General features: G+C 39.9%; 1 protein-coding gene across 2 annotated transcripts; it reads right to left on the reverse strand.

Moving 5' to 3' along the window:
* Positions 1 to 6482: 6482 nt before the first annotated feature.
* On the reverse strand, positions 6483 to 16788 carry LOC139292765 (glutamate decarboxylase 1). 2 transcript variants are annotated; one of them, XM_070915140.1, is made up of 16 exons: positions 16719 to 16788; positions 14973 to 15035; positions 13739 to 13894; positions 13073 to 13315; positions 12810 to 12900; positions 10095 to 10207; positions 9330 to 9445; positions 9131 to 9210; positions 8983 to 9037; positions 8529 to 8645; positions 8339 to 8403; positions 7705 to 7783; positions 7441 to 7590; positions 7222 to 7329; positions 6779 to 6868; positions 6483 to 6656 (listed from the first exon to the last, which is right to left on the reverse strand). In XM_070915140.1, exons 1-16 carry the CDS (start codon positions 16786 to 16788, stop codon positions 6483 to 6485), a joined length of 1770 nt encoding a protein of 589 aa, XP_070771241.1. The 2 variants fall into 2 exon arrangements, with proteins under 2 accessions (XP_070771241.1, XP_070771240.1); XM_070915139.1 differs by having other exon boundaries at positions 16713 to 16788.
* Between the last annotated feature and the right edge of the window lie 7955 nt (positions 16789 to 24743).

The raw sequence follows: 24743 nt of genomic DNA on the forward strand, positions 1-24743 counted from the left end.
CAATTAGATCAAATGTGTTCTTAAAACATGTCTGAAAATCACCAGATTGATATAACTTTCAAAATGACATATTGCCAAAGACAAATACAAAAAGTGAGTACTTTAACTGCAGCGATACAACAAAGGGATCAGTATACAAACATGACATAAGCATCTAGTTTAACATGTCAGTTAACATTGTGGTTGCATCAACACTACCTCAAAATTCATCACAAAATTGCACCAACATCTCTGGAGACACTGATGCAACACAAGATGTGTAACCTTTTGCAAGGAGGTTATCAGTATCAAGAATGCTGTTTGATGAGAATATTTCACCCTTTCCCCACATGGACACAGGTTTAACAAAAATCCTGTTCTCAATCCTTTCAGTTCTAGAGAAGCATAGATGACACAGTGACACATTTGACTACTAATAAATTCTAAGATGAGCAAATTCAAGTGTGGTCTCACAAGCAATGAGAGGAAGTCAAACTTTGCATGCCACTAGATCATCATCATTTAACGTTTGTGGGAAGAGCTGAAGTGCAGAATTAAAGTCAGTTTCTGTGCTTCATCCTTGAAAGATGTGAAGACTTTACCTCTTGAAGAAAAGCCCAGTATACCGCTGCAGAGTCAGGGATGTTTATGATGACTGTGATAAGTCGTGAAGCTTTTCTGAAGCCACACATTGAAATATTTAACACTCACATATTGCTTAGTGCTTTGTGATCACACCGGTATGTTTTTACTGCAAATTCTCTAAAGGGTTCGTCATCTTAAGGATGTAGCAAAGAAAAACAATAGTTTACATTCTTTTTTTATCATTTGAGATTATTTGGATCTCTTCTATTGTTCTATGTAAGTATATAGACAGAACATTAATTGTCAACTCATTTAATAATTCATTGATCATTTATGTCAGTTTTCAAGCAAAAATACTGCACATTTGATGGGTCCAGCTTCTCCAGTGCGAGGGTTTGTTGCTTTCCCCTGTCATTCGTTGTACATTTTCCACAATTTTCTTATGTTTTAGAGACCAAATGACTAATCAAATAAACGAGAAAATAATCAGTATATGAATCGCTAATCAATCATTAGTTTAAGCTCTAATATCAATACCATAGAAATGTAAAACTTGAATCATTCATTGTTCTTTGTGTAACAGATCTTCATATTTACTATTTACTACCAGTGAGAAAGATACTTTACACAGTGACACTTGCTCCTTCAAGAAGCAGATAAATAAACCCTGTATTTCAGCAGAAGCTTGCTGACGCCTTAAAACTCTGCGATCACTGTTCTGGATAGCTCTCTCAGATTTATACTTCTTCGGTCCTCCGAGGAATTTACAACTAAAGCTGCAAAGCACTGTGCTTTTGTTCAGGCATTTATACCACAGACACCACAAGTCTGAGGAGGCAAGGGGGACTTTAACAAAGAAGCGGCCAGAAATTAAAATGTCCGTAATATATATTTATATATATAATATATATAAATATCTATAGCCCCCCCCCACACACACACACACTGTATTTCTACACAGTAAGCAAAGTCACAGCTATGAACATCACAAACTGTTATTGTCAGGGTTGTCATGAGTCTGTGAGGGGTCATTCTTTGCAGGATGAAAGGGTTGTTTAGTAAATGCATGCTCTGTGTTGACATAATGTACTCTGTATTGCTGGAGGGCAGAGATAAAATGCTACGTGAATTGGAAAAGCCTGCGTTAAGATGACAGAGCAGCTGCACAGCCAAACACCAGTACAGGTAGTTATCACGTCATTATTGTTGCAGTTTATCATTTTAATTTCAGCAACATCAGACACATGTTTCCTGTCCTGTCCTGCCCCACCGTTCCTGTTCAGGACAGAAAAAATGGCAGCAGGCCGTACTCGAAAGCTTCAGAGCTACTAGATTACAGTCATGTGCTGGAGGTTGTTTTGTTCATTTAGCATGCGTGATAGCCATCACCACACACAGACTTGGTTAGTTGCAGTGTAATTGCTCCTGGGCTCATGCTTATTCCTTTAGAAAATGTCCAACAGAGACATTTACTAGCCAGCCTTTCAACTTTAACAAGCGCCACATTAGGTTTACACTCCCCAGCCATAGAGACAGGCAAGGTAGAGTCTCAGGACTATTAATCTCCCGATTAAAATTTACTTTCTGCCAAGATTAATCAAGCCATGGACACGCAGTCAATAACAGGAGGCTATTTAGATAAGTGTAACCCATTATAATTACTTTAGAAGTGAGAGGCCTTAAGGTGTTGCAATTGATTCTGTTATCACTTTTTTTAATGTCAAGCACGCTTCCTATTTGGCTTGAATTTAAGAACAAAATGAACAGACTGTGGTGGCACATAAACACCTTTTACAGCGCAAGACCACATAATTTTTGACCTTTAAATTGAACAACTATAAGAGCAAAACTGCTGTCCATGTTTTTAAGTAAATAAGGTTGAAAAGTAAAAAAATGAAATTGTTTTCAGGCTTTAATTGTGGCCATACTGTAGCTGCATGTGTGTGTTAGCGGTGTGTGGAGAAGAGGGGGGAGGGCTGGCAAGCAGCCCCGCAGTCAATATCATCATCATCATTTCATTAGACTTGCCTTACACAATGGGAACGTCAGTATCTATCAGGAAGCTAATGTGGCAGTGATTCCCAGGGGTGGGAGATATATTTGGCGCATCAGGAAACCACCGAGAAGATTCTTGGATATATAAGAGAGAGGAGCGACACAGCTGAGAGAGGAGAGATAGGCGAGCGACCTATTGTGTGTGAGAGGAAACTTTGCTTTGACCTCAAAAAAAAAAAGTGTCCCTAATGGAAATACAATTAACACACAGGAAGAAAAGGAAAATGCTGCCAATAAACATGATGGTCTTTGTTTCATTTGCAGTATTCCAATGGGTACTGAATGTGTGTGTGTATGTGTGTGTGTGTGTGTGTGTGTGTGTGAGCCAGGTGTGAAATGGAGGGTGAACAGACTAGTGTAGAGACAGACATTAAGTGTTTCACAGTCTGGTGTTCAGAGCCAGAGACAGAGGCTTCTGCAAAAACAGAACGGCTCCTTATTGTTTCACTGGCCTGATCTCCTCTTGGTCAAAGTTTAATTATGCTTGTAATTAGAACTGATGGAGATACTGATTGTTGATTAAAGCGATGAACCCCTTGAAGTACTACTAAATATTAATTTTATAGTCGAAATCAGCCACCTACTTTATTTGCCATTATATAGCAAATATAAATCATTTTCTGAAACATTTTACATTCTATTGAATAGACTGATATTTGTATAAACTGATTGGTTCAGTGATTCATGTCTGGGAAGACACTAAACTGTGACGAACTATAGGACCTGGGTTCATTTGCATTCAATCATTACAAGATTCTGCTCCCAAATTAGCCATGTCATTACGCTTTGGCAAGTTTAACCTTCAATGACAGTGTCGTCCTTTAAAGCAACAAAGTAAACAAAAACAGAAAAATCACTCTCCCTTTAGATGTGGCAAGAAGTCAAAGGTTAGTATTTCTATCAGCCCATTATATGAGTAGTTATTCCTTTAATCCTCTGTTCCCTGTAACTTTGCAAAGCAGCCAGTGACACCGGGGCTGTAATGATCGCTGCACTGAAGCGTGAAACAAAGAAGCAGCATCTGCCTGGTGGAGGATGGGAGGAGAGCCACTGAAACAGCCAGTCCCCCTCCACGGCGGTGTCGAAATAAAACGCAGTCAGGCAGAGCCGTGAAATAGGCGCCTCGGAAAAAAAATGTTAAGAGAGCACAGTCTAATGCGTTTTATGATAAATATCTCAAAAGCGTGAATAATGAGAGGAGTGAAGGAATTGGCAGGGGGTGCTCGTGAAATCTCAGCTGTGAGATGATCAGCCAATAAAGAGTCCCTCCAGGGTGATTAATCTGACCAATGGCTGGTGACAGCCAGGTGCATTGAAAAGGTGTACGGAAAAAATATTTAAAATGGGAAACAAGCACATTTACGCTACAATATCAGGCCAAGATTGATTAATCATTCTACCACATTATGAATTTTATCTCCATATATTGTATTCGTTTTGCATATATTTGCCTAAAGGTTGGAAACCACTACAGAGACAGTTTTCTCATCTGTTAACTGCCAACTCCTCAACACCTTGATGCACTCAGCCTGTCTTTGGCAGTGACTGATGAACAGCCAGAGAGTGTCTTTAAACCCTTATGTTCTGTTTGGGGACCCGGAGAGACCGGGTGCCTCTTTACCAGCTCAAAAAACAAAACATTGTTTCATCACCTTGATACTTCATGACTTAGTTATAAAAACATGTTTAAATTCAGTGGATTTTCATAGGCTCTGTCTGTGATTGGTGTTGGCAGGACTTTCTAGGCTGCACTACCCCTCTAACATCCCAGATAATGTGAGTGAAGTCTATCTGGATTTCAGTTTGTTCATAAGAAGTCAAACCTCTCTGTCATCTAATTGACCTCTAAAGTAAAAACACTGTGTAGGATGTCATACATTTTTTTGTCTGTGAATGACTTTCTGGCAAACAGAAGGAATATATATTTGCTTGTGCATATCTCTCATAATATGTAAGACATTAAATATTTCCCTTTTTGGTGTAATAACAATCCTTCATGGTCATTTTGTCATCTTCATCAAATGTGCAAGCCCAGTTGGTAGAAAAGAAAAGGCTTACCACTTCAATACTTTTCTATATATAGGGTTTTAAAAAGGTCAGAAGAAAACAAAAAATACTAAATACTAAACTCAACTAAACACGAGTTAAGGTAAGTCTGGATTTATTTGTAAAGTTCAAATGTCCTTTTACAAACTGCAAAAAATTGTGCCCACAGGTGTTCTACAGCTCATGTCTTTATTGGTGCTGTGGATACAACAGTAATACTCTGCAAATGATGGCGTGAAGTTAAAGTGCCTACATTGAATTTAACAAGGGATATTTCCACCCACTAATTCAGGAATGTACAATTCTTCAATAGCAAACACTGTGCATTTCATTGTTCAAGCTAAATTCTTAATGATAAATAATCCCAGTTTCTCACATTGTTTTGCCTATAGTGAGCATGTTAAGACAAACTAACATTTGCATATTACAGTTTTACTCCACTTAACACGTTATAAGACAGACAATCATGTGTCCACAGAATAAAAGCTGCCCCATGATCACGGTTCAGCATTGTGCTTTTTATCATTAATAAAGCACCGGCAGTAGCAGCCGCACTGCCGGTCATGCCTCCCACATATAGCCAAGTCTCTCGACAACATCCAGTCAGTGAATCACAATGACATTGCACAGTTACACAACATAGATTGCACTAAAGTTAAGGGCGGTAAGTTAAGTATTCTTATATAAACATCTGAATGCATCCATAAGGGAGTATAAGGGCCGTGTACATGATCAGAAACGTAACTCAAACCCTTCTTTGGTTCACAAATACACTAAAAGACTTCAATGTTATTCAAAACATTGTGATATTATACAGCAGAGGTTTCCAAATAGGAAGGAGGATACATTACAAATGGAACAGAACAGCAGATAACCTATTCACAAGTATAACCTCTGGATATAAATAAAGTGATTCATCTATTACATACTATACTGTATGGCCGATTTACATATAGGATTTTCTCACTGTAAAACTAGGACACATTTGGCACAAAGGCAATGTAACAATACTATACACAATCTACACAAAAAATCTCTAAAAACACAGCGATCAAGTACAGAACCTGTTACAATGACTGTGTTATATATTTCCACCTATGTAATATCAAAGGGAAATAACAGCTAGGGTACAATATGGCGGTGCATCTGGCTTGATAATTACATAGACGACATGGAGCACCAACAGTCAGTACATCATATATTTATATATATATATATATATATATATATATTATTTTTTATTTTTAATATATATATATATTACATTAATACTGTTTATGTCAATGCAATAAGATTCCCAACATTGTGCTCTGTTACTTGTGAAAAAATATTCTGATCTCATTCTGTTTTTAATACTGATCTTCATATGGTACAACAGTAAAATAAAAAAAATTTAATAGCTGCTATAGAAAGAATCATTCAAGTGATCAGATATTCTTGCTATTTCATAATTACATGAAAGGTAACCAGTGTTAATCTCATTTAACTGACATTATATGTGTTTATTTCCACTTAACACACGGTTTAGCAAGAATACCAGTGTACTTTTGTGATTCTCTCAAGTTTTGACTTGTGTCATTTTTACTCAGATAACCTTGTGTGCATACGTTTTGAATATATGTCATCGCTGCTAAAGACAGAAGAGACGAAGAAGAGACACACAGGGCTTATTATTTGTTGTGCATTGCCAGAGAAGACCTGTAAGCAAACATTTCAACGTCTTTATGAGACGAAGAGGGACATGAAGCCAAGCTCGAGGCTCTCCAGAGTTGGAAAAGACCAATGTTTTGGGGGAAAATGGGGTTGAGGTGTGGCTCTTACAAGTCATTCCCCAGTCGCTCGAGCTCCTCGATCAGGAAGTCGATGTCTGACCTGGTAGCAGCGGGGTTGGAAATGACCATGCGGAAGAAGTTGACTTTGTCTCCTTGTGGCTGGTAACCCACCATCGTAGTCCCAGACTCCATCATCATTGCCTTGATCTTTGGGGCCACCTGTTGTGGAAAACATGCACTGTTACCATCCAAACTCTGCAAAATCTAAGAATAAAAATACACGAATCAATCCAAGAGGGCAGGCAACTGCTTAAAAAACAGATTGATGAGTGAGTCATTACCTTGTGCAACCTCTCCCGCCTCTCGTCACCATCAGGCAAGCCGCGCAGGCTCGGTGGGATATACCAGAAACACACATTAGTGTGCTGCGGCTGATAAGACAAAATGGGAACAACATTTGTAACGAGCGCCGATAAAAACCTTCTGTAATTTCAGCTCTTCTTGTCAACTTGTCAGCAATGCAAAATGGTCCAATCAATCCTAAAAGCAAGTTAAGATGTTAAATATATTGTTTGTCATTTATCACAAAAGACAAACAGGTGTTCTGTAAAGCAGAAAAGCCCAGATAAGAACAGTATAGACAGTTTTCCTTTGTTGCTGTAGCTGATTGTCTTGAGTATCCATTGAATTCTGATTTATATTCATCTGGTAGCTCACTCGCTACAGTGAATATTTGGGTGTTCATTTGAAAAATATTTGCTGTGTGTGGAAATAATGACCTCACCTCTCCGTCGAACACCATCTCGTAGCCCTCTCTGTGTTTTATTTTATTGTAGAGGTACGCTGACAGATCCAGGCACTTGTCAATATGCTGTTCAAATCCTATTGTTCCCTTTTAGGTAGATTGAAAAAAAAAAGGAGAAGGAGTTGTTACTGTCACAGTCTAGATATGGCTGCAGGGTTGATGGAGGTTTTAGAAGAAAACAACTGATAAAATACACACCTTTGCCTTCCACATAAGCCAGAACTTGAAGATATCGACATGCCGTCCACACTGAATGGCCTTGTCACCTGTGTCGTACGAAACATCGTACTGTTTATCTGGCTGGAAGAGGTAACCGGCGCACATGGAGTTGCAGCCTTGTAATAATCCCTGCAATGGACACAGTGGTGGTCAAAGAAACAGTAAGGTTACCAAGCACCAGCAGAAAACAGTGTTGTGTATGTGCATGCATTTCTGCAGCAGGCAAGTGAAAAACACTCTCACCCTCTCTCTGACCAGAATGGCTGAGCACTGCAGCGGCACTCCCATCATTTTATGAGGGTTCCAGGTGACTGAGTTGGCCCTGCACAGATATTGAAACAGTAAGCACAGCTCTGTGAGTGTGAGTGTGTGTGTGTGTGTGTGTGTGTGTGCGTGTGCGTGTGTGTGTGTGTGTGCATCAAGTCTAGGAACAGAAGTGGTAACCTAAGAAGACATTGATCCTTTCAATTTCATCAAAATAACAAGTCTTTTGAAAGATTTAGTTTGATTTAGTTCTGTGGTCATCTGGGTGCAGATCTGAGATCGTACACCATTTTGGCACTGCATTTTCCATAATGCAGTTTATTAGCATCTATGTTCCCTGCCTAGTAAATGCCCATGTCTTTCAAACTCAATACTCCAAGTTTAACACAGGTTTTTTTTCCAAAAAATGTGTAGTCTCCACTCCAAGCCTAAGCCAAAATAATGGCTTACTTTGTCAGACTTAAGAAAGCTCCTCCAGAGCCACAGAAGTCATCATACAACTGTGTTCACTGGCTGAGCAGTGCTCTCTGTGACTTGATTCCCCCTTTAAAAAACATGTTTTCCTGTACTACATTAATTGTCATTTATATGTTTATGAATTGTGTTCTTTTACCTCTCTACTCCATTCAGCTTGTGCCTGTGTTTCCTGGACATTAGCAAACCTCCTCCCCATGCACCCTGCACAGGACACAACACATTTATAACAGTAAGCATGCTAAGGTCTATTACAGAGGCTTAACATGGAGCTGATGTGTACAGCTGACGTCATTCTTTTGTACTGAAGATCATCAATATTTTCTTACGTCCACATGAAGCCACATGTTGTACTTTTCACAGATGTCTGCAATTTCATTGATGGGATCAAAGGCTCCGTAGACGGTGGTACCAGCGGTGGCATTCACAAACATCGGAACATAGCCCTGCAAACCAAAAGCATCAGCAACATTTCTAGAATAATGCACTCTTCCCGTCTGTACCTACTGCTTTCCCATTTCTTCTAGTCTGCACACCACTTTACCTTTGAAGAATTACCTCCAGAAGAGGTACTTAAGCCTGGGGCAGCATCACATGTGAGCAGACGGAAGCATTAACCTTACTGAAATAACCTCGCTGCTCTGGCACACAGAAGTGTTTCCTTCGCTCCAAGTAAACTCCACGGCTCCACGGAGGAGTGTTTCTCATTGTATGGAGTCACTGATAGAAGGAAATAAATAAGTTAGAGAGGATGACATCTGAGTCATTGTTGCTGACATTCACCTTTTGCTTGGCCTCTATTACTTTGGCTTCCAAATCGGCAGGAATGACTCTCCCTCTGGAAAAGAAGAAGAAGACATACAGTAGCAAGTCATCCAGATATTTGACCTTTTACCAGACTGTCTGCATGTAGGTCAAGTACAAAGCAAACCTCTCATCTGTGTTCAAAAGGATCAGGTTCTCTGTCCCGAAGCCCAGAGCTGCACTGGCTTTCTTGATGGAATAGTGGCTCTGCAAGAACAGATGTTGATCCATCACAATGCAGGTTGGATTTACACTTGAAATACTGATATTATAAGTGTCAAACTTTGGGATAAATGTTGACAATGATCAGTAATACAAAGACTAACATGCTCTGAGGTGAAGAGGACCAGTCTGGGTGCAGCTGCCATGCCTTTGGTCTTGACTTCAGGGAAGAACTTGTACCTGGCGATCATCACACTGTACATGTTGGAGATGGCTCCTCCTGTAGAAGAGAGTAAGTACTATAATCAAATACATATTTGAGGTACTTGTACTTTGAGTAAGTCTATTTTATGGTACTCATACTACACATATTCCACTACATTTATTTGATGGCCTTAGTTACTAGTTACTTTGCAGATTCAGATTATTTATACAAAATGTAATCAACAACTAAATTATGATGCATTATTATAGATGAAGCTACCCAGCAGTATATACGCTTGTTAAAATTAGCCCCACCTTTTCAACAATATCAAAGTGATGCTTGTACATGCATCAGTAATTATAATCTAAAAATATTATATATGTTATTCTGAAATGTGCTGTTCTGAACAATGAGTACTTCATATTTTATAATGACTACTATTATTTTATGTACTTTTACTCAAGTCACATTTTGAATGCATGACTTTTACTTGTAAAAGATTATTTCTAGACGGTTGTATTGATACTTTTACATAAAAGTTAACAAGTTTCTTCCACTACTGGAAACCAGATGAGATCTTTTAGAGGTGAAAACTACAGATTCAGAACCATAACTAAAACAAAACACAACATCTAGTGGTATCTGATAAAGTATGACATAATAGTGAGAGTCTGACATGTCTGCATAAGAGTTAATGAGCTCTGTTCACTGGTTTGGCTCTCACCTGGAGAAAATATTCCATCGCCCTCTCCAACAGGCCAGCCAATGATCTCTTTCATCTTTTTCAGAGTCAGCTGCTCCATGAGCACAAAGACAGGAGCGATCTCGTAGGTAAACCTGGAACGAACCGAGAAAAAAAGTGATTTAAAGCAAAGTAAAGCCCTCTTTAATCCCTGATTGAACACACAGCATACTCTTAACTCTATATTTGTGTTTTGTTGTGTGTTATTTGAACAATAGTATATAAATAATACAGTTTCATTCAAGTTAAATTCCATTTAACCTACAGATTGCAGGAGAGACTGATGGCATCAATAGGAAATACACTGATATTTAACAACATGCATTTGTATACTCTAATTGTGCAGCATGGTTACTGAGCAAGCTGCTCTCTCAACACAAATGGAACAGATACAGCATTACGTACACAGTCACACTTCAACGACAACACCATCTTGTTGTTTTAGAAATGGCCTTTTGCTGCAGTGAAATGACACAGCAAATGCCTCACAGTCTGAGGCTCATTCATACAGCATCGGGGGTGAAAATTAGCGAGAAATGTGACGTTAGCCCAGTGAGAATATTCAACATATGAACAATGTACCTTTAATGGGATTAACAGTGTTAAAAACATTGGAGAAATAATGAGAATGCTCTGCTGTTACACTCACAAATCAAAATGGTTTCAGTGTGCCATTTTCTCATTGCAGGACAGTTTTTCATGCTTCAAGTATATACATTTTTTCCATATCATCAAAGTACATTAAAAACCTGCGGCCTCAGAGAAATAGCACAGTCGATTTGAAATTACAGCACCGGCAGGCTCATTCGTCTTCTCCTGACCAATATTCTTCTAATTACATAAGTATCTGTCTGTTCATGCAAAGAAAGTAAATGAATCAGTGTAACATTATAGAATGTCACATTGTGCCCCACAGCATCTTCACAGTTATATGGAGGGGAAAAAAACAAACAAGTCAGATGCCACTTCGCAGATGTCGCACATTAATTTCACCGCATTCATTCATGCAGATGACGCTCACTCATTCTGATTATGCAGGACCTGGATGTGATTGTCAGTCTATTAGTGTCAGTCAATATCTGCCAGGGGTAATTAGGGTTGATGGGGTAATTAATAAAGGTAAATTACAAGTATGTAAGCAACCTCCACCCTCTGGTTCAAGTCATCCTCGGTGATGTCGCCATCAACAACACACAAGCTAACTACAATGTGACTTTGGGATAGGCTGTGGAAGACAGATGGGTGACTGAGCCAGCAAGCAGGAACAAGGCTATGAACACGTGTTAATATAAACAGAGCCTCGTAAGAAAGGTTTAAGATCCACCTCTGTTACACTCCCAAAATCCTAATTTAATCTGATAAAATTTAAGACCACACACATCACAATAGAACTGATGGTACCACTTTACCTTTATAAAGGGTTTATAAATTGTATCTAATCATTTTATTAATGGTTAGTAAAGAAATTACCAATGCTTTATAGATCTATTATAAGCCATTAATGGGAAATAAAAATGGACAAATCCCTTTTTCTGATGTTTATACTTTCTGTTTGGTAATAATGCAGTTATAAACACTAGTAATCCATTCATAAATGCTTAATAAATTGTTAATAAATCCGTTTTGGTCCAGATCTTTTGCATGTCCAGCAAAATGCATGTCCAGATGACCAAACAGTCCAATGAGTCAAAGGGATTATTATTGTTATTATTATGAATTAATATTAATAACTGATTTATTAACCATTTATAAGCCCTTTATAAAGACTGCATTTTTAGACAGTGGCACTGAAGTTGTTTGTTGTTGTCTTCTTAGACTGATAAGCATTATGGAAATATCTGTATTGTCATCTACACCAAGTGATTTCATTGTGATGCTGCATTTTGTATTTACAGCCAAAAGTTGTAATATTCAAGTTCTCTGAAGCTGCATGTGAAGCCTTTATTTACAATACTGGGAAACATTATGGGAGAGGAAGAGGTATGACTTGCAACAGACACTCTCAATCGAACCTATGTTATGGTGTGAATGTTGGACCACTTGGCCACCAGGATGTCCCAGAGGTCGGGCTGAGTTTTACCTTCTAAATGAATCATCATACACTGAGCTACCAGTTTTTAAGGTACACTACTACAATCAAATGCACCTCTCTGACACAAAGTTGTGAAAAAAAAAAGACAGAAGTCATTGCTGAGTCCCAGTGATGGCTGTTCACTTTGTGTACAGATGGTCGGAGGGGGGGGGCCTTTTCCCCTCCTGGCATTGTTATGTCACAGGAACTAGCATTAGATGAAACAAAGACACCATGTAAACTGTGAATGCGAATCAATATGCAATTTAGTTTGCCTACAGGGCTGAATTATGTGACCACAGCTACGGCGCGGGCCAACATTGGCAATACTGTGGGGGGAGTAGCTGTACAAATGTCGTCTTTTGTGCTTTTTACTTTCTTGCTTGATTGACAGTCTATTAGAGCATGCAGGGTATTGCAGGGACAGTAATTACTATATGTCACTTCAAGTATTCCTCTAACTGAATGCCTCTCTTCTTACATGGGCCATTTAAAAACAATAAGTACAAAAAAGCTTGAAAGAAGTAGAATAAAATGAACCTAATTGGATCTAATTCTTATTGTTTATATCTCGATTATGACGTTTAAACATGAACTGATCAGTGACTCTGTATCACAGTACTCACATGTTAGTGTTGGCTGTAGAGGTGAGCCACTCTCCTGCCAGCCCAACAATGTCTAATCCAGTGGACAGCTGATTAAAGAACCTGGGGTGACCTGCGATTGATGAAGAGACAACAAAGCAACATAATCCCCAGAAAACAATTCATCATGTGAAGAATCTGAGGGAGAAAATGGCTTATCTGTAATCATTACAGCGGCGTGTAAGCTAATGAGAGTTATTGATTGCAGCAGGCAGCGCTGCGTCATCAGGCCTCTTTGTTCTCACCTGTTCTCACTCCATATTTCAGGGTGTCCCTGCAGTCCACCAGGATCTGCTCCAGGGACTCGGGCTGGTCAGAGAGCTCCAGGTTGAAGCCCTCCATGCCCTCCAGCAGCTGGTGGGGGTGGTGGAAGTCCAGGACCTTGGTGGATCTGTCAAAGGTCTTCCGTACGTAATTGGTGAGGATTTCCACGACCTCCAGCAAGAACTGCATGGTCTGCTCCTCTCCATTTTTGGCAGGCAACAGATCTACAAAATAAAATCCATTAACTCAGTGTGTGTTTCTGTGTGTTTCTCTTTTACAGGTCATTTTACTGTTGACTGTTCTGTGACCTCTGCGTTTCCCTGCAAGTTGATAATTACTTTTACTCATTTATTTTGTGCAAATTCTCCAACAGTTGGGTTAAAAATAAATTCACCCACCAACAAATGCAATAAAGGTAGTTTGAACAGAATTTGTTTCTTTACCATCGCTAGAGAATCATTTTTACATTAGCATCAGCACATCATTTACTTTTATTCATTTTCCTAGCATTACTTGCATGCTTGGTCATTATAACTCAGATTAGAATTTCCACACAGTGTTTTACAGTTTATGTCAGTCTATGTCAATGGCACCATGTTTAATTGCAGAGGATAAATACAATACATCTGCTTGTCTTCTCAGCCTACCTCTGGCGAACAGATTGGAGAAGTCGGTCTCGGTGCGTCTGAAACGGGCATCTCCTCCGGTGTTGTCGCAGGACAGCAGGTTCTTGGCTGTGCGCTCCTTGAAGGAACTCACAATCCTGCTCCTCTCCTCCAGACTGTTGTTCTTCTGCAAAAACCCTAAACGTTTACAAGAAGAAGAGGAGTCCGCAGGGTGGTTACACTTCCCATACATGTTGACAGCTATCTTTTAAAAAAAAAAGAAAACTCTACCAGGCCCGCTAATAATTCTCTATCAATTCTGACTTTAATCTCCTCTCTGTCTTTCTCCGGGATCTACACTTCCTCTCTCTCTCTCTCTCTTCTGTTTTTTTATGAGCAAAGGGTCCCATCCAGCTCGGGGAGTCCTGCTTATGGGCGGAGGGCCCTGTGGGAGGTTGAGCCCGGTGACATCAGCATCAAACTCCAGCCAAGCAAAAACGTCATGTAGCGGCTGTAAATTCTCCTTAAAGCGCCTGTGACGTTGCGCACTCCAGTGGGGAGCAAACGGTACAAGTAGCCGATAAGAAACACGGCACAAAGGCGCGTTTGATAACAGATGTGGATTCATTAGTAAAGCCTGCCGGGGAGGATGTAGTCCACGAGTATTTTTACAGAAGTCTCATCTGAAAATTGTGCAACATTAAACCTACTGTTTCCCCTCTGAAACGAATCCAACCAGAGCACCGGTTTGTTTTTCCCCTTTGTGTTTTGTAGCTTTATGGCCCTGAGTAATTAAATGGCCTTAATGAAACCAGCAGAACGTGTCGGTCAAAAATACCAGAAAATTGTACTGAGCACTGGTGCATGACATTCACCATTATGGTGGATGTCAGCCCGCCTTTGGTTGTGAGACTGAAATAGACCCTCAAAGTGGAGATCGGTAAAATCCATCCCGCATAATTTCCTCTTTAATTTCATCAGCTCCAAATAAATTGATGCTTTTGGCAGTTGATGCTCCTGGCTTTTTTTTTTCAGATGTGATGGTAATTTAATAAAGCTAAATAATATTGGTTACTCTAAACGTTTAATCCCCGTTTAGGTGATATTTCAAAAATATCCGGTTCGTCCAGAAATTCCGTTTCCATTGAGCCGAGAGTAAAATGGAGCAGGCCATGTGTAGCCTGCAGTCACGCCTGTGTGGAAGCCATAGATGTTTGAGCTCTCCATGACAATTTTTATTTTATTAAAAAAAAATACAGCAAAAATTCGAACTTACCACATATCTTCATTCCCAATTTTCTAGTACATCCATGAGCAACTCCACACCAAGCATCATAGCCTGAAATTATTTTAAAAAACAATTAGAGGGCCTCACAGAAGCCTATAAAGAAAATTAAAAAAAATCTAATTTCAGTGTACATTTTTATCTTGAACAATTTAATGTTGAAAAATAAATGGAGAGACGTATGAGGTCGAGTGATGTCTCATGCTGAAACAAAAATAGCCAGCATGGGTGTCTTGGGATTGTTTTAACATGAAACCGCACTCCCCGGGCCCCCTGGATCTGGATTAGCCTACTTCCACTGCATGTCACCGTTCATGACCTATAGGCAAGGACTTAAAATTAATTAGGCGTTTGGATCCATGCCAGCCTAAAGATCTAATTGAGTGAAAAAAAAAGATGCTGGTTGAAATGCGAGCATCAGTAGACACGAGCCGGCTGGCGAGTGACAGATAGAGAATTACTGCGTTATCAAGGGCTTCCAGCCAGAGAGGGGATGGGGCACCTTGGATGGGAAGCATAGACGAAATCCTCAAAAGCAGCAATTTGGGGGAGGAGGGGTGGGAGGAGGAGGAGGAGGGGGGGGGGGGCAATCCCATTCCCACATCCCAATTTAACCCCTTGCTTTGGATCATTAGATAAATTATTGCCCTGCGCAGCTCATTGGACACACTTTAACTCAGTCCTCACAGTGATTTTCTCCAAGCCAGGGGGGAAATGAGGAGGGCAACAAAGAGACAACTCAAAACATGGGAAAGGAACAAAAGCAGATGTGCTGACACACAGCATTCAGACCAGACTACAGGCTACATTTGCAGAGGTGCAGCTTGAAGGCTACTGTAGCTGTAGGCAATTTCAGCATGGGCCTCACAGCATACACTCACTGCTTCTCATCAGACACACATCAGTTGACAGTGCAAAGCCATTCCGATCTTAAAAGTGAGAAAATATATTAGTGAGAAGAAATAGTCTGTATAGTCTGAAGAAATGTTTGCAATGTGCAGATTTTTTATTTTATTTAAAAAAGGTAAAAATTAACCAATGCCTATCTATTCCTTGTGTCAGGAGCCCATCCACACCTGTAACATGATTTCAGACCTCTATTCTTTGGCAGAATCAGGCGTATTTTCGCTAACAGCTGACAATGAAAGGACTGTGGCGGCTGTGTGGTTTCTACTGTGCCCCCTTCTCGAAGGCTACAATGCTTAAGTGTGCCATTAGGGGCAATTTAATATGGCTGAATTAACAGCCACTTCAGGGGCAATTTTAATTTTTTCCCCCCATGCAGGCACTTTATTCAGCCGGAGCACATTCAGACAAACCAATGAAAAAAAAAGAAGAATGCATTAACACACCACCTCTAATAATAATGACAATATCAGTAATTATTTGTTTGTAATTTTTGCCTATGAATCATTTTTTTCTGCTGATAAGATGTTCCGGTGCTGCAGCCTCGGGCTTGTTTTCCAGCCTAATTGCCTTCAGTAATGTTAGCAGAGGACATCAGCTCCTGACAGCAGCATTCGTCTGTCACGCAGATGCGGGAGGTCCGCACGGAGAATGAAATGCAGCGGTGATTTGTGGCGAAGGAAGCCTTTTCAAATGGCAGCGCATTTTTTTTCTGCCCCCCGCCCCCCCCCCCGCCCCCTCTCTACCTCGATGAAAATGATTAATGGCATTGCCCACAAAGTAAATAGCACACGTGAAATAGCATTTTATCTGTGATGGACCTACTTGAGCCCGGTGGTCGTAAATTTGTCGAGTTGGGATCCGGTTCGCTGCCAGAGGAGGAGGGTGCAGACGCCGCCATCACTCCCGAGACCTGGTGCCAAAGTCCTCACCTCAAAAAGCCTGGTCACTTTTTTTTCTTTAAAGCCCCCCAAAATCTCTCTTTATACTATGAAAGATGAGAAGTAAGGCTCACTGGCAGGAAGAGAGAGACACCCACAGCGTGTACAGTATTTTAAATATGCTTGCTGTTTCACACTGACAGAGATGCTCAAGTTGGCGACACAGACCTGTAGACGACAAGGACACAGTCTGTCTCACAAGTCTTTTCACACAAAGAAAAATAATAAGTCGTGGATGAAAAGTTCAGTTATAAGACAAATCCTCAGTGCACCTACTTTAACCATCAGCACATTATCTCAGCATCCTGCTCAGCACACAGCTTCATGTTCCTCATCATAAACAGCACATCCCTAATTGTTCTATGAGGCTTTGAAACACCGCTGGTCATCAGATCACACATATTGAATATCTGGAGGTGAGGCCATGTGCAAAAACAAATGCAAATACAAGCCTATAAAGAGCAGATTAATTGCTTTATCACATTCATAATACGGCCTGTATCAGTAGCTTTGACTTCACAAACTCGCACGAGAAACAAGGTGATTATTGCACCGTGAGGCAGGTTAAAGTCACGGAGGACGACGCGCATCCTTCTTTCCAAACCACCAGCCCGGTATTAAAAGACTAAATGAGAACAACATAAACAGTTTCTACCCACATGGGGTTCACATACAAACTACAGGCCACATTTAGTCATTTTAACCTGTTATTCTGCAGCAAGTAAACCTTTTAAAGACACCTGTTAGAGCATCTCCAACGACAATAAAGAAGAGTTCGTTCAGTTTAGACTTGTTGGCCCCCACAACACATGAAGAAAGCCACCTACCGTGATTATGTGGGTCCAGGTGAACAGGTGCAGTCCAACAAAGAAAAAGTGAATTTACCACCAAATTAAGTCCTGAAGGAGAGACTGCTGCGCTCTTTGGTACACTCCAAGCAGAAGAAACAGACCTGAGCTTCAGTCCTCCGCTAGATCCCACACAAGGTGACCTTGCTGTCGTTCAAGTAGCTTTGATTTGCTGACATTTAAAGCAAGCCTTGTCTGTTTATTGTCATTGCGCACGAATGAGTCACGGCGAGTAGCTATATTACCTCCGCCGGTGCTGCATATTAGTGGAGCAGGACCCGTCTGCAGGCAGTCTGCAGGTTTGACACTGAATGGCGCCGCTTTCGGCCCTGAAGTGTCACTTTTTGGGAAGTGGTGCTTGTCTTCGGATCTAGATAGCTCTGGTTTGGATCCCGGTCACGAACATGGACTTGAAGTTTGATGCTCAGAGCAACACATTACGTGAGGAGGGCTCAGGATCGAAGAGGGGAGGAGGGGGGGGGGGGGGGTCGCTGGTTTTTTGTTCTTGTGGAAAAAAACAAGAGGACAACAGTAAAGAAGGCGCCACAATCACGAGCCTAAACACTCCTTTAATTGCTTTTATTTATGTACACCCCCCCAATCACATGAATGACTTTGCCATCTCTGCATTATAGAATTGGGGTCAATAACAACGTTTGCAGATGAGCTAAACGCTACTTGTCATTAAATCCACAACATGCACCTGTCACAAAACATCTTATTTTCCCACTTTTTGTGCAGACAGGATGGGGCTTGAATGGTGAAGATGTAACCTACGACATCATGACACACTGGAAAAGGACGAAAAACCCCAAATCCACAAGGTGGCAGTGAGAAACCAAGAATGGCTCCTGCAGGAGGCACAGCACACAAGCGGGCCACTCCAGAAATACCTCATGAAGCTAATTATACACCGACCCATTAATCTGGAACACGCCACCATCATACATGCCCAGGGACATGAGTGGACATACACACACACAAGACAATCACAAGCAATCACCCAGAAGACTCCAGAAGATTTGTTATCTCTTATATCATAAATCTGATTAAAGGTCATTTTCTCATGTTGACATAAAACACAAAACCGTACATTACATATAAGGACAGCATGTGAAGTGTTTTCAGCACCGAACAGCTCCACAGCCGGCTGGGGCTTTTTAAAGGCTGCTGTCCAGTCCTGACTACAGATTCTCAGGGCTGGTTTGGGGGCAATATTCAGCTTTGGGCCCCCCTTGACCTCCTGGTTCCTCCCTCTAGGGGCCCCCAGAATTACTGGGTGTCATATAGGATTCAGTAATTTGACTAAACATATATCTATTCAGGAATATGCACCATGTAAGCACAATGTTAAACGATAAAATAAGTCATCTCCATGAGATGGAACTAGTTGAAGCTATACTCACATGTACTTTGAAAGAGTCATCAGCTGCTGCAATTATTCTTCCTGTCCATACTGGCCTTGAAGAGATCCCTTCCTAACATGAAGTTATGGTATATTTTTAGCATGAAATTCCCTTTTTGTTACTATCCCTATACTGCAGCTCAGCACAGGAACATCGGTGGAAACACAAAGAGGGAATTTCATACTAAAAAGACCCACTTGATTTTGGTAACTCAGACTGCTCTACTGAACTTAGAAATGCATTTTTAATGCATTTTAATTTCAGGCTCCAGTTCGGGCTTGATTCCAGGAAGGGATCTTTTCACAGCCAGTATGGTCTGGAAAAAAAAGCTAACCTCTCCTTTAAGTCCGTTATCATTTCAGTTTATATTGTGCTTAAGCAAATCTGCAATTATTCAAATTATAACAAACTAATTGTCTCACAATGAACCTGGGGTCTTGGGGCCTCTGAGGGTCAAAGTTGCCCGTTTTGTTTGATAGTCCAGCTATGTGTACAATCAATACTCCTCACAAAAAATGCATTTCTCCTTGTCACACATCTATTGGATACCTGTCCTCTGCCACTACCTGTCATGAGGCCACCCTGCAGCGGCGGCAATGACACACAAGAAGCTTTTTTCTGTCTTTTGTTTCTCAGCTGTAAAGAGGTGGTGTAAAAAAAAAGAAAATACAACAAAAGATGTAAAAAACAAAGGGAAAAAGGGGTGGGGTTGTTTTTCACCGGTAGCTGTATGAAACTGTCCACAAGATGGGGCATAATCCAAATGTAGAGAATGAGAAAGAGATGGGGGGGTCAGAGAGACAGACTATTCCTGTATTTGTGACAGTGATTATTTTCACTGCAATCTGTGGGCTAAATCTGACTTAAACAAGTCTAGTCGTCTGATTTGCCAGAGAGTAAAAATAAGCCGGGAAGAGGAAACAGTGCCTGGTCCTGTTCTTGTTTCTCTTTGAGCCTGCAGCTGTCAGTGAATCTCCCTCGACTGTCACATGGCGTCTCACCGGTGTCTCCCTCATCTTGTAAACTTTTCATCTTTTCACCCCTCTCTCATCTCAAGAAGCACCCACGCACTAATCTGGCTTTATGAGTCTGCCTTGAATAAATAGTCCTACAACAATGCACCTTGATATGTTTAAAAATAAAGAGGTGAATAAATTACTTCATGTAGCAATTTACAAAAACAAATGGAGAAACTAAATTCAGGTGGCTCAGATTAATTGCGAGTCTGATAAAGTTATATTCCAAAAATCAGTCTGAACTATTCTAAAACTCAGCCGCGAGCAAACAGACACCTGCTGAGAGAAGACGTTCGACTCTTAACCCAGAGCTCAGCTCTGAGGATTAAGGATAAAATGGGGCTAACGCTGCGCTGTGTGAAAAGCACTGTTTGATCTTGTTAAAGCAGGTGAAGCTGCGATAACATCAGCAGCCATCATCTGGGACTGTTTCAGGGCCGGAGCCAGAATTTTAGAGAGCTTGGGGCCATAAGTGCCCCCTTTCTGCCCCTTCCCCAACCTTCTTTCTTTCTTATATTTCTTGCTCATATTTTATTTGTTCAATTAACTGTTTAATTGGTAATCCTTTACAATCAGCAACAGTAAGGGGGACAAAATATAAGTAGTTACGGGATGAGGGAGGAACAAATCAGGACCTAATAATTGATTAACAGCTAACAAGTAGTTACTGAATAACTCAGAGGACTAATGGTGAGTTCACTGAAAACCGTCTTAGAGATACTATATTGATTTATTCAACAGTGGTGAAATGTAACTAAATACATTTAATCAAGTACTGTACTTGAATAAATACTGATGGCAGTTAATCAGCTGTATTTCCGTTTTATTCTACTTTATCCTTCTACTCCACTAGATTTCAGAGGAAAATATTGTCCTTTTTACTCCACTACCTTTATCTGTCAGCTATTGCGACTAGTTACTGTTCAGATTAAACGTTTGTGGCTTTTGACCTCTTTACAACATTGTCTAGTTGAGGCTCCTTGTCATGTTTCAGATGAGTTGTTGGCGGCAGTTCCACCAAAGACCCATTTCCCCTCTAAACTTCTCACATGGCTTCAATTAATCATCTGTTTTGAGGTAAAACTCTCCTGAATTTCACAAAGAGGCAAAGGTCTGAACAATGAATCAGAAGTTATGTATCAGAACCTTTTTCTTCTTTCCTCTCCCATTAATTATCTCACAACCCCTCAGATGTATCTTGTGATCCTTTGGAGGGGCCCAACCCCTAGGTTGGGAACCACAGGACTAAACTTTCTAACTGTACATAAAGCAGACTAGCTCCACCTCAACCAGCTACAACTATAAAATGCTACTTACACACTGATGCATTTGTATGAATAATGTTATTTATTATATCAGTCACAGGGGCTGATTTTCTGCAAAAAAGTACTTTACACTTAATGCTTTAAGTGCTTGTATTGGTACTTTTACTTAGGTAAAGTATCTGAAAACTTCTTCCACCACTGTTACTCATAGATATCTGTAAATTGTCATACTGACCACTTTCTGTCAGTCATTCCAGATTACCTCTGAATCACCTGCACAAACAAGCACAAAACACAACAACTCATTAGTTTCTAATTACCGGAAGTTAATATATTTGTGCCCCATCAGGTAAAGTGGTGTCACTAATAATCCCTCACTACTTCAACTCAGTCATTGTACTGTCCTCCACATAATCCATGTGCTTTGACAGTCAGATAAACACTTTTCTTTCACTAACTTCACAGACAGATGGTCTTTAACTTAGGGAAGGAAGAAACTGAAAACACAAACAAATGCATCCCAATGAATTTATAATAACATCAGAAGTAAGGTAACATTAAACAGCCAATTTTTTTTTTTACTAAAATACTCACATAGAGAATATGGTGTGATGGAAATAAACCAATATATACAGACGAAACTACCACAGGACAGAGGATGACAGCAAGAGCAGATGGATTGTAGACAAACGTCCAGGTGAGGAAGCTGGTGATTCTGAACACCCATTTCCGGTACACATCACATGACAGGGTCACATGATGACTGTGAGAGAAAATATAACATTTCACCACTAGGAGGTACAGAAAACAAGCAATAACAAACAGGACAGGACCATGGGGTGCTGTCATTAGAGGAAGGAACTTGTGTGTGTGAATCCAACCAGTAAAAACTCAGTAGCTTGTTAGTTTTGTAGGATGATGGTTTATTTTACTTGTCTCTCATGTAAGTCATCATTATATAAAGTCATTCAGGAGTTACTTATTGAAGATGCATCAATTATCAGGTCATTCCTGATTTGTTTTGTTACTTGTTCAATGGCAACTACTCACTATTTCATGTAGCTTATTGTAAAGTGTAACCGTTTAATTTTAATTTATGTACATTTCCCAACATGAAGATCTAAATGCTGTTTTTGGTGAAGATATAATGAAAATGATTATTACTGATTATAAAGAATATAATGAATCTGAGAACATCCACAGCTGAAATAATTGTTTTTATCCTGTTATCTTGAGATCACAGGTCTTGTTATCTCAGGAAAACAACTTTTTGTTTTCTAAAGAGAACAATACATTTTCCTGTTATGATGAGAAAACAGCTTTGTTATTCTGAGATAATGAACTTTCAATCTCAAGTTCACAAAATAAAAAGAAATATTGCTGCCACGGCCGTTCTCAGCCTCAGAACTAATTTATATATTCTGATTATAAATAGTGGAATCAGCACAAAAAATACCCATCACATACAAGTTCTTAAAGGAATAATGTTTTGGAAATATCTGCATGGTAAATATGTACCTGAAGCAGCCGGTTAGCTTAGTTTAAACTAACCAGCACAATGGTGTTTGTACTGATTAAAGAAACAAGTTAAACTTGTTTATCAGTGAGGTGGGGTTTTGTTACCTGTGGACAGAGCCAGGCTAGCTGTTTCCCCGTTTCCAGTCTTTGTGCTAAGCTAAGCTAACCGGCTGCTGGATGTAGCTTTAAATTTAACGTATGAACATGAGAGCAGTATCGATATTTCATCTCATCTAAGTTTTCATGTTATTGTTCAGAGAAGGACGTGGATATGCAGGAGGCTATTATTATATGTGAAACAGACAGGGATGTTACATCTCCATTTGAGGTTTACAAAAGCAGAAGTTTTGAATGAGATTTAAGCTCAAACAGGGTGAAGGACAGAGTGTAATCAAGGTTGTATCCTGAAGGCTCAGAGGATAAAAACATGGTTCAAGTACTTGCACTGCGTTGTATTAGTGGGCGTACACTGTGACGCTATGTAAATACTTATCTGCATCTAAACATATTTATGTATTCAATAAAGGGATGCAAATCAGTTCTGAAGAAAAATAACTTGTTTTAATTACATTTTAATCACGGTGCACTGATGTATGAAACATGGATCCCATCGTGAGACTGACCTCTTACACATAAATTTCCATTCAAGAGTCATCATTTTAATCTGAAGTGGCATGAAATTTCCTCTTTATCACAACACTTTTATACGTCTAGATATAACAAGTATAAGTTAGAATCTAATTGAACAATTTTTCATGGTTTAAATAACCAATACCCCCTTTTTTCCTGAAAAGCCAATTAAAATATTCAAAAGTACAATCCTTTAATTTTCTCATAAAAATGTAAATGACTCAAAATGGCTGGTTACAATCAGAGGAATTATTTAACAATGGAAAATAAATCTTCACGTCTCCATGAAATTAGAAAGCAATGACGTCTCTGTTTAAGTTAAAGTAACACACGTACATTAAATAAACTGCGGAACAACAGGGATGTTTACTCTTTCTCTCCTGCTGTTGAGCTTTGCAGATGGGATGAGATACAACGTGAGGTCATCTTGATTACGCTACAAAACCAGGTTTATTGTCTTTGACTGAATGAGTCTGTTGTGTTATCCTAACCACTGGGTGTAGCTTAAACGGGTCTCCTGTGAGACATGAAAACCCCCCTATCTTCTCACAGCTAGAGACATTTAAAGCTCCTGTGTGAACACACAGAAGAGCTGAGCCTGAATCTCTCACACATCGTCCACTTTAAAGAGTATCTGTTAGCTGTTACAAGTGCCAGAAAGCAGCTACCTGTTTGGACCTGCGCAGGTAAATCCAGGGTAGAGGTGGAAATTACAGATCACTTTGCTGATTCAAAGATTCGACCATGTAGTTTGTTCACTTTTATCTAAGGCAAGAAGTGATTGCATCATCATTCAAACACACGTCAGTACGTATAACAGAAAGTTAAAGTTCAGTAGCAACAACTCCTCCAAATGAAACGACAAGATACAATAAAAAGTTGTTTGTCCCTCTAGAGCTACACATTGATGCGTTTTCTAACCTGACGTCCATATCGGCAGGACAACATTTGTCTGTTCCTTCCAAAACTGTTACAAATCACTGTTGAAAATTAAATCTGTTTCATGACGTGACAACGCTATCGTTAAGTTTAGGTTAAGTTTAGGCAGGAAAACATCTTGGTTAGGTTAAGGGAAAGCTCATGGTTTGGGTTCAAAAAAGTACTTTGTTTATGATAGAAAAACAATGTGATCTGGTTAAAATGACGACTCCTGTGAGGTTAGGGGACTATTCGCTGACGTGGTTAAGGTTCAGGAACAACCAATTCTGAATCAATCAATTTCACAACTCTTT

This window comes from Enoplosus armatus, chromosome 11 (assembly GCF_043641665.1).
Source record: "Enoplosus armatus isolate fEnoArm2 chromosome 11, fEnoArm2.hap1, whole genome shotgun sequence".
In the NCBI taxonomy this organism is placed as follows: Eukaryota; Metazoa; Chordata; class Actinopteri; order Centrarchiformes; family Enoplosidae; genus Enoplosus; species Enoplosus armatus.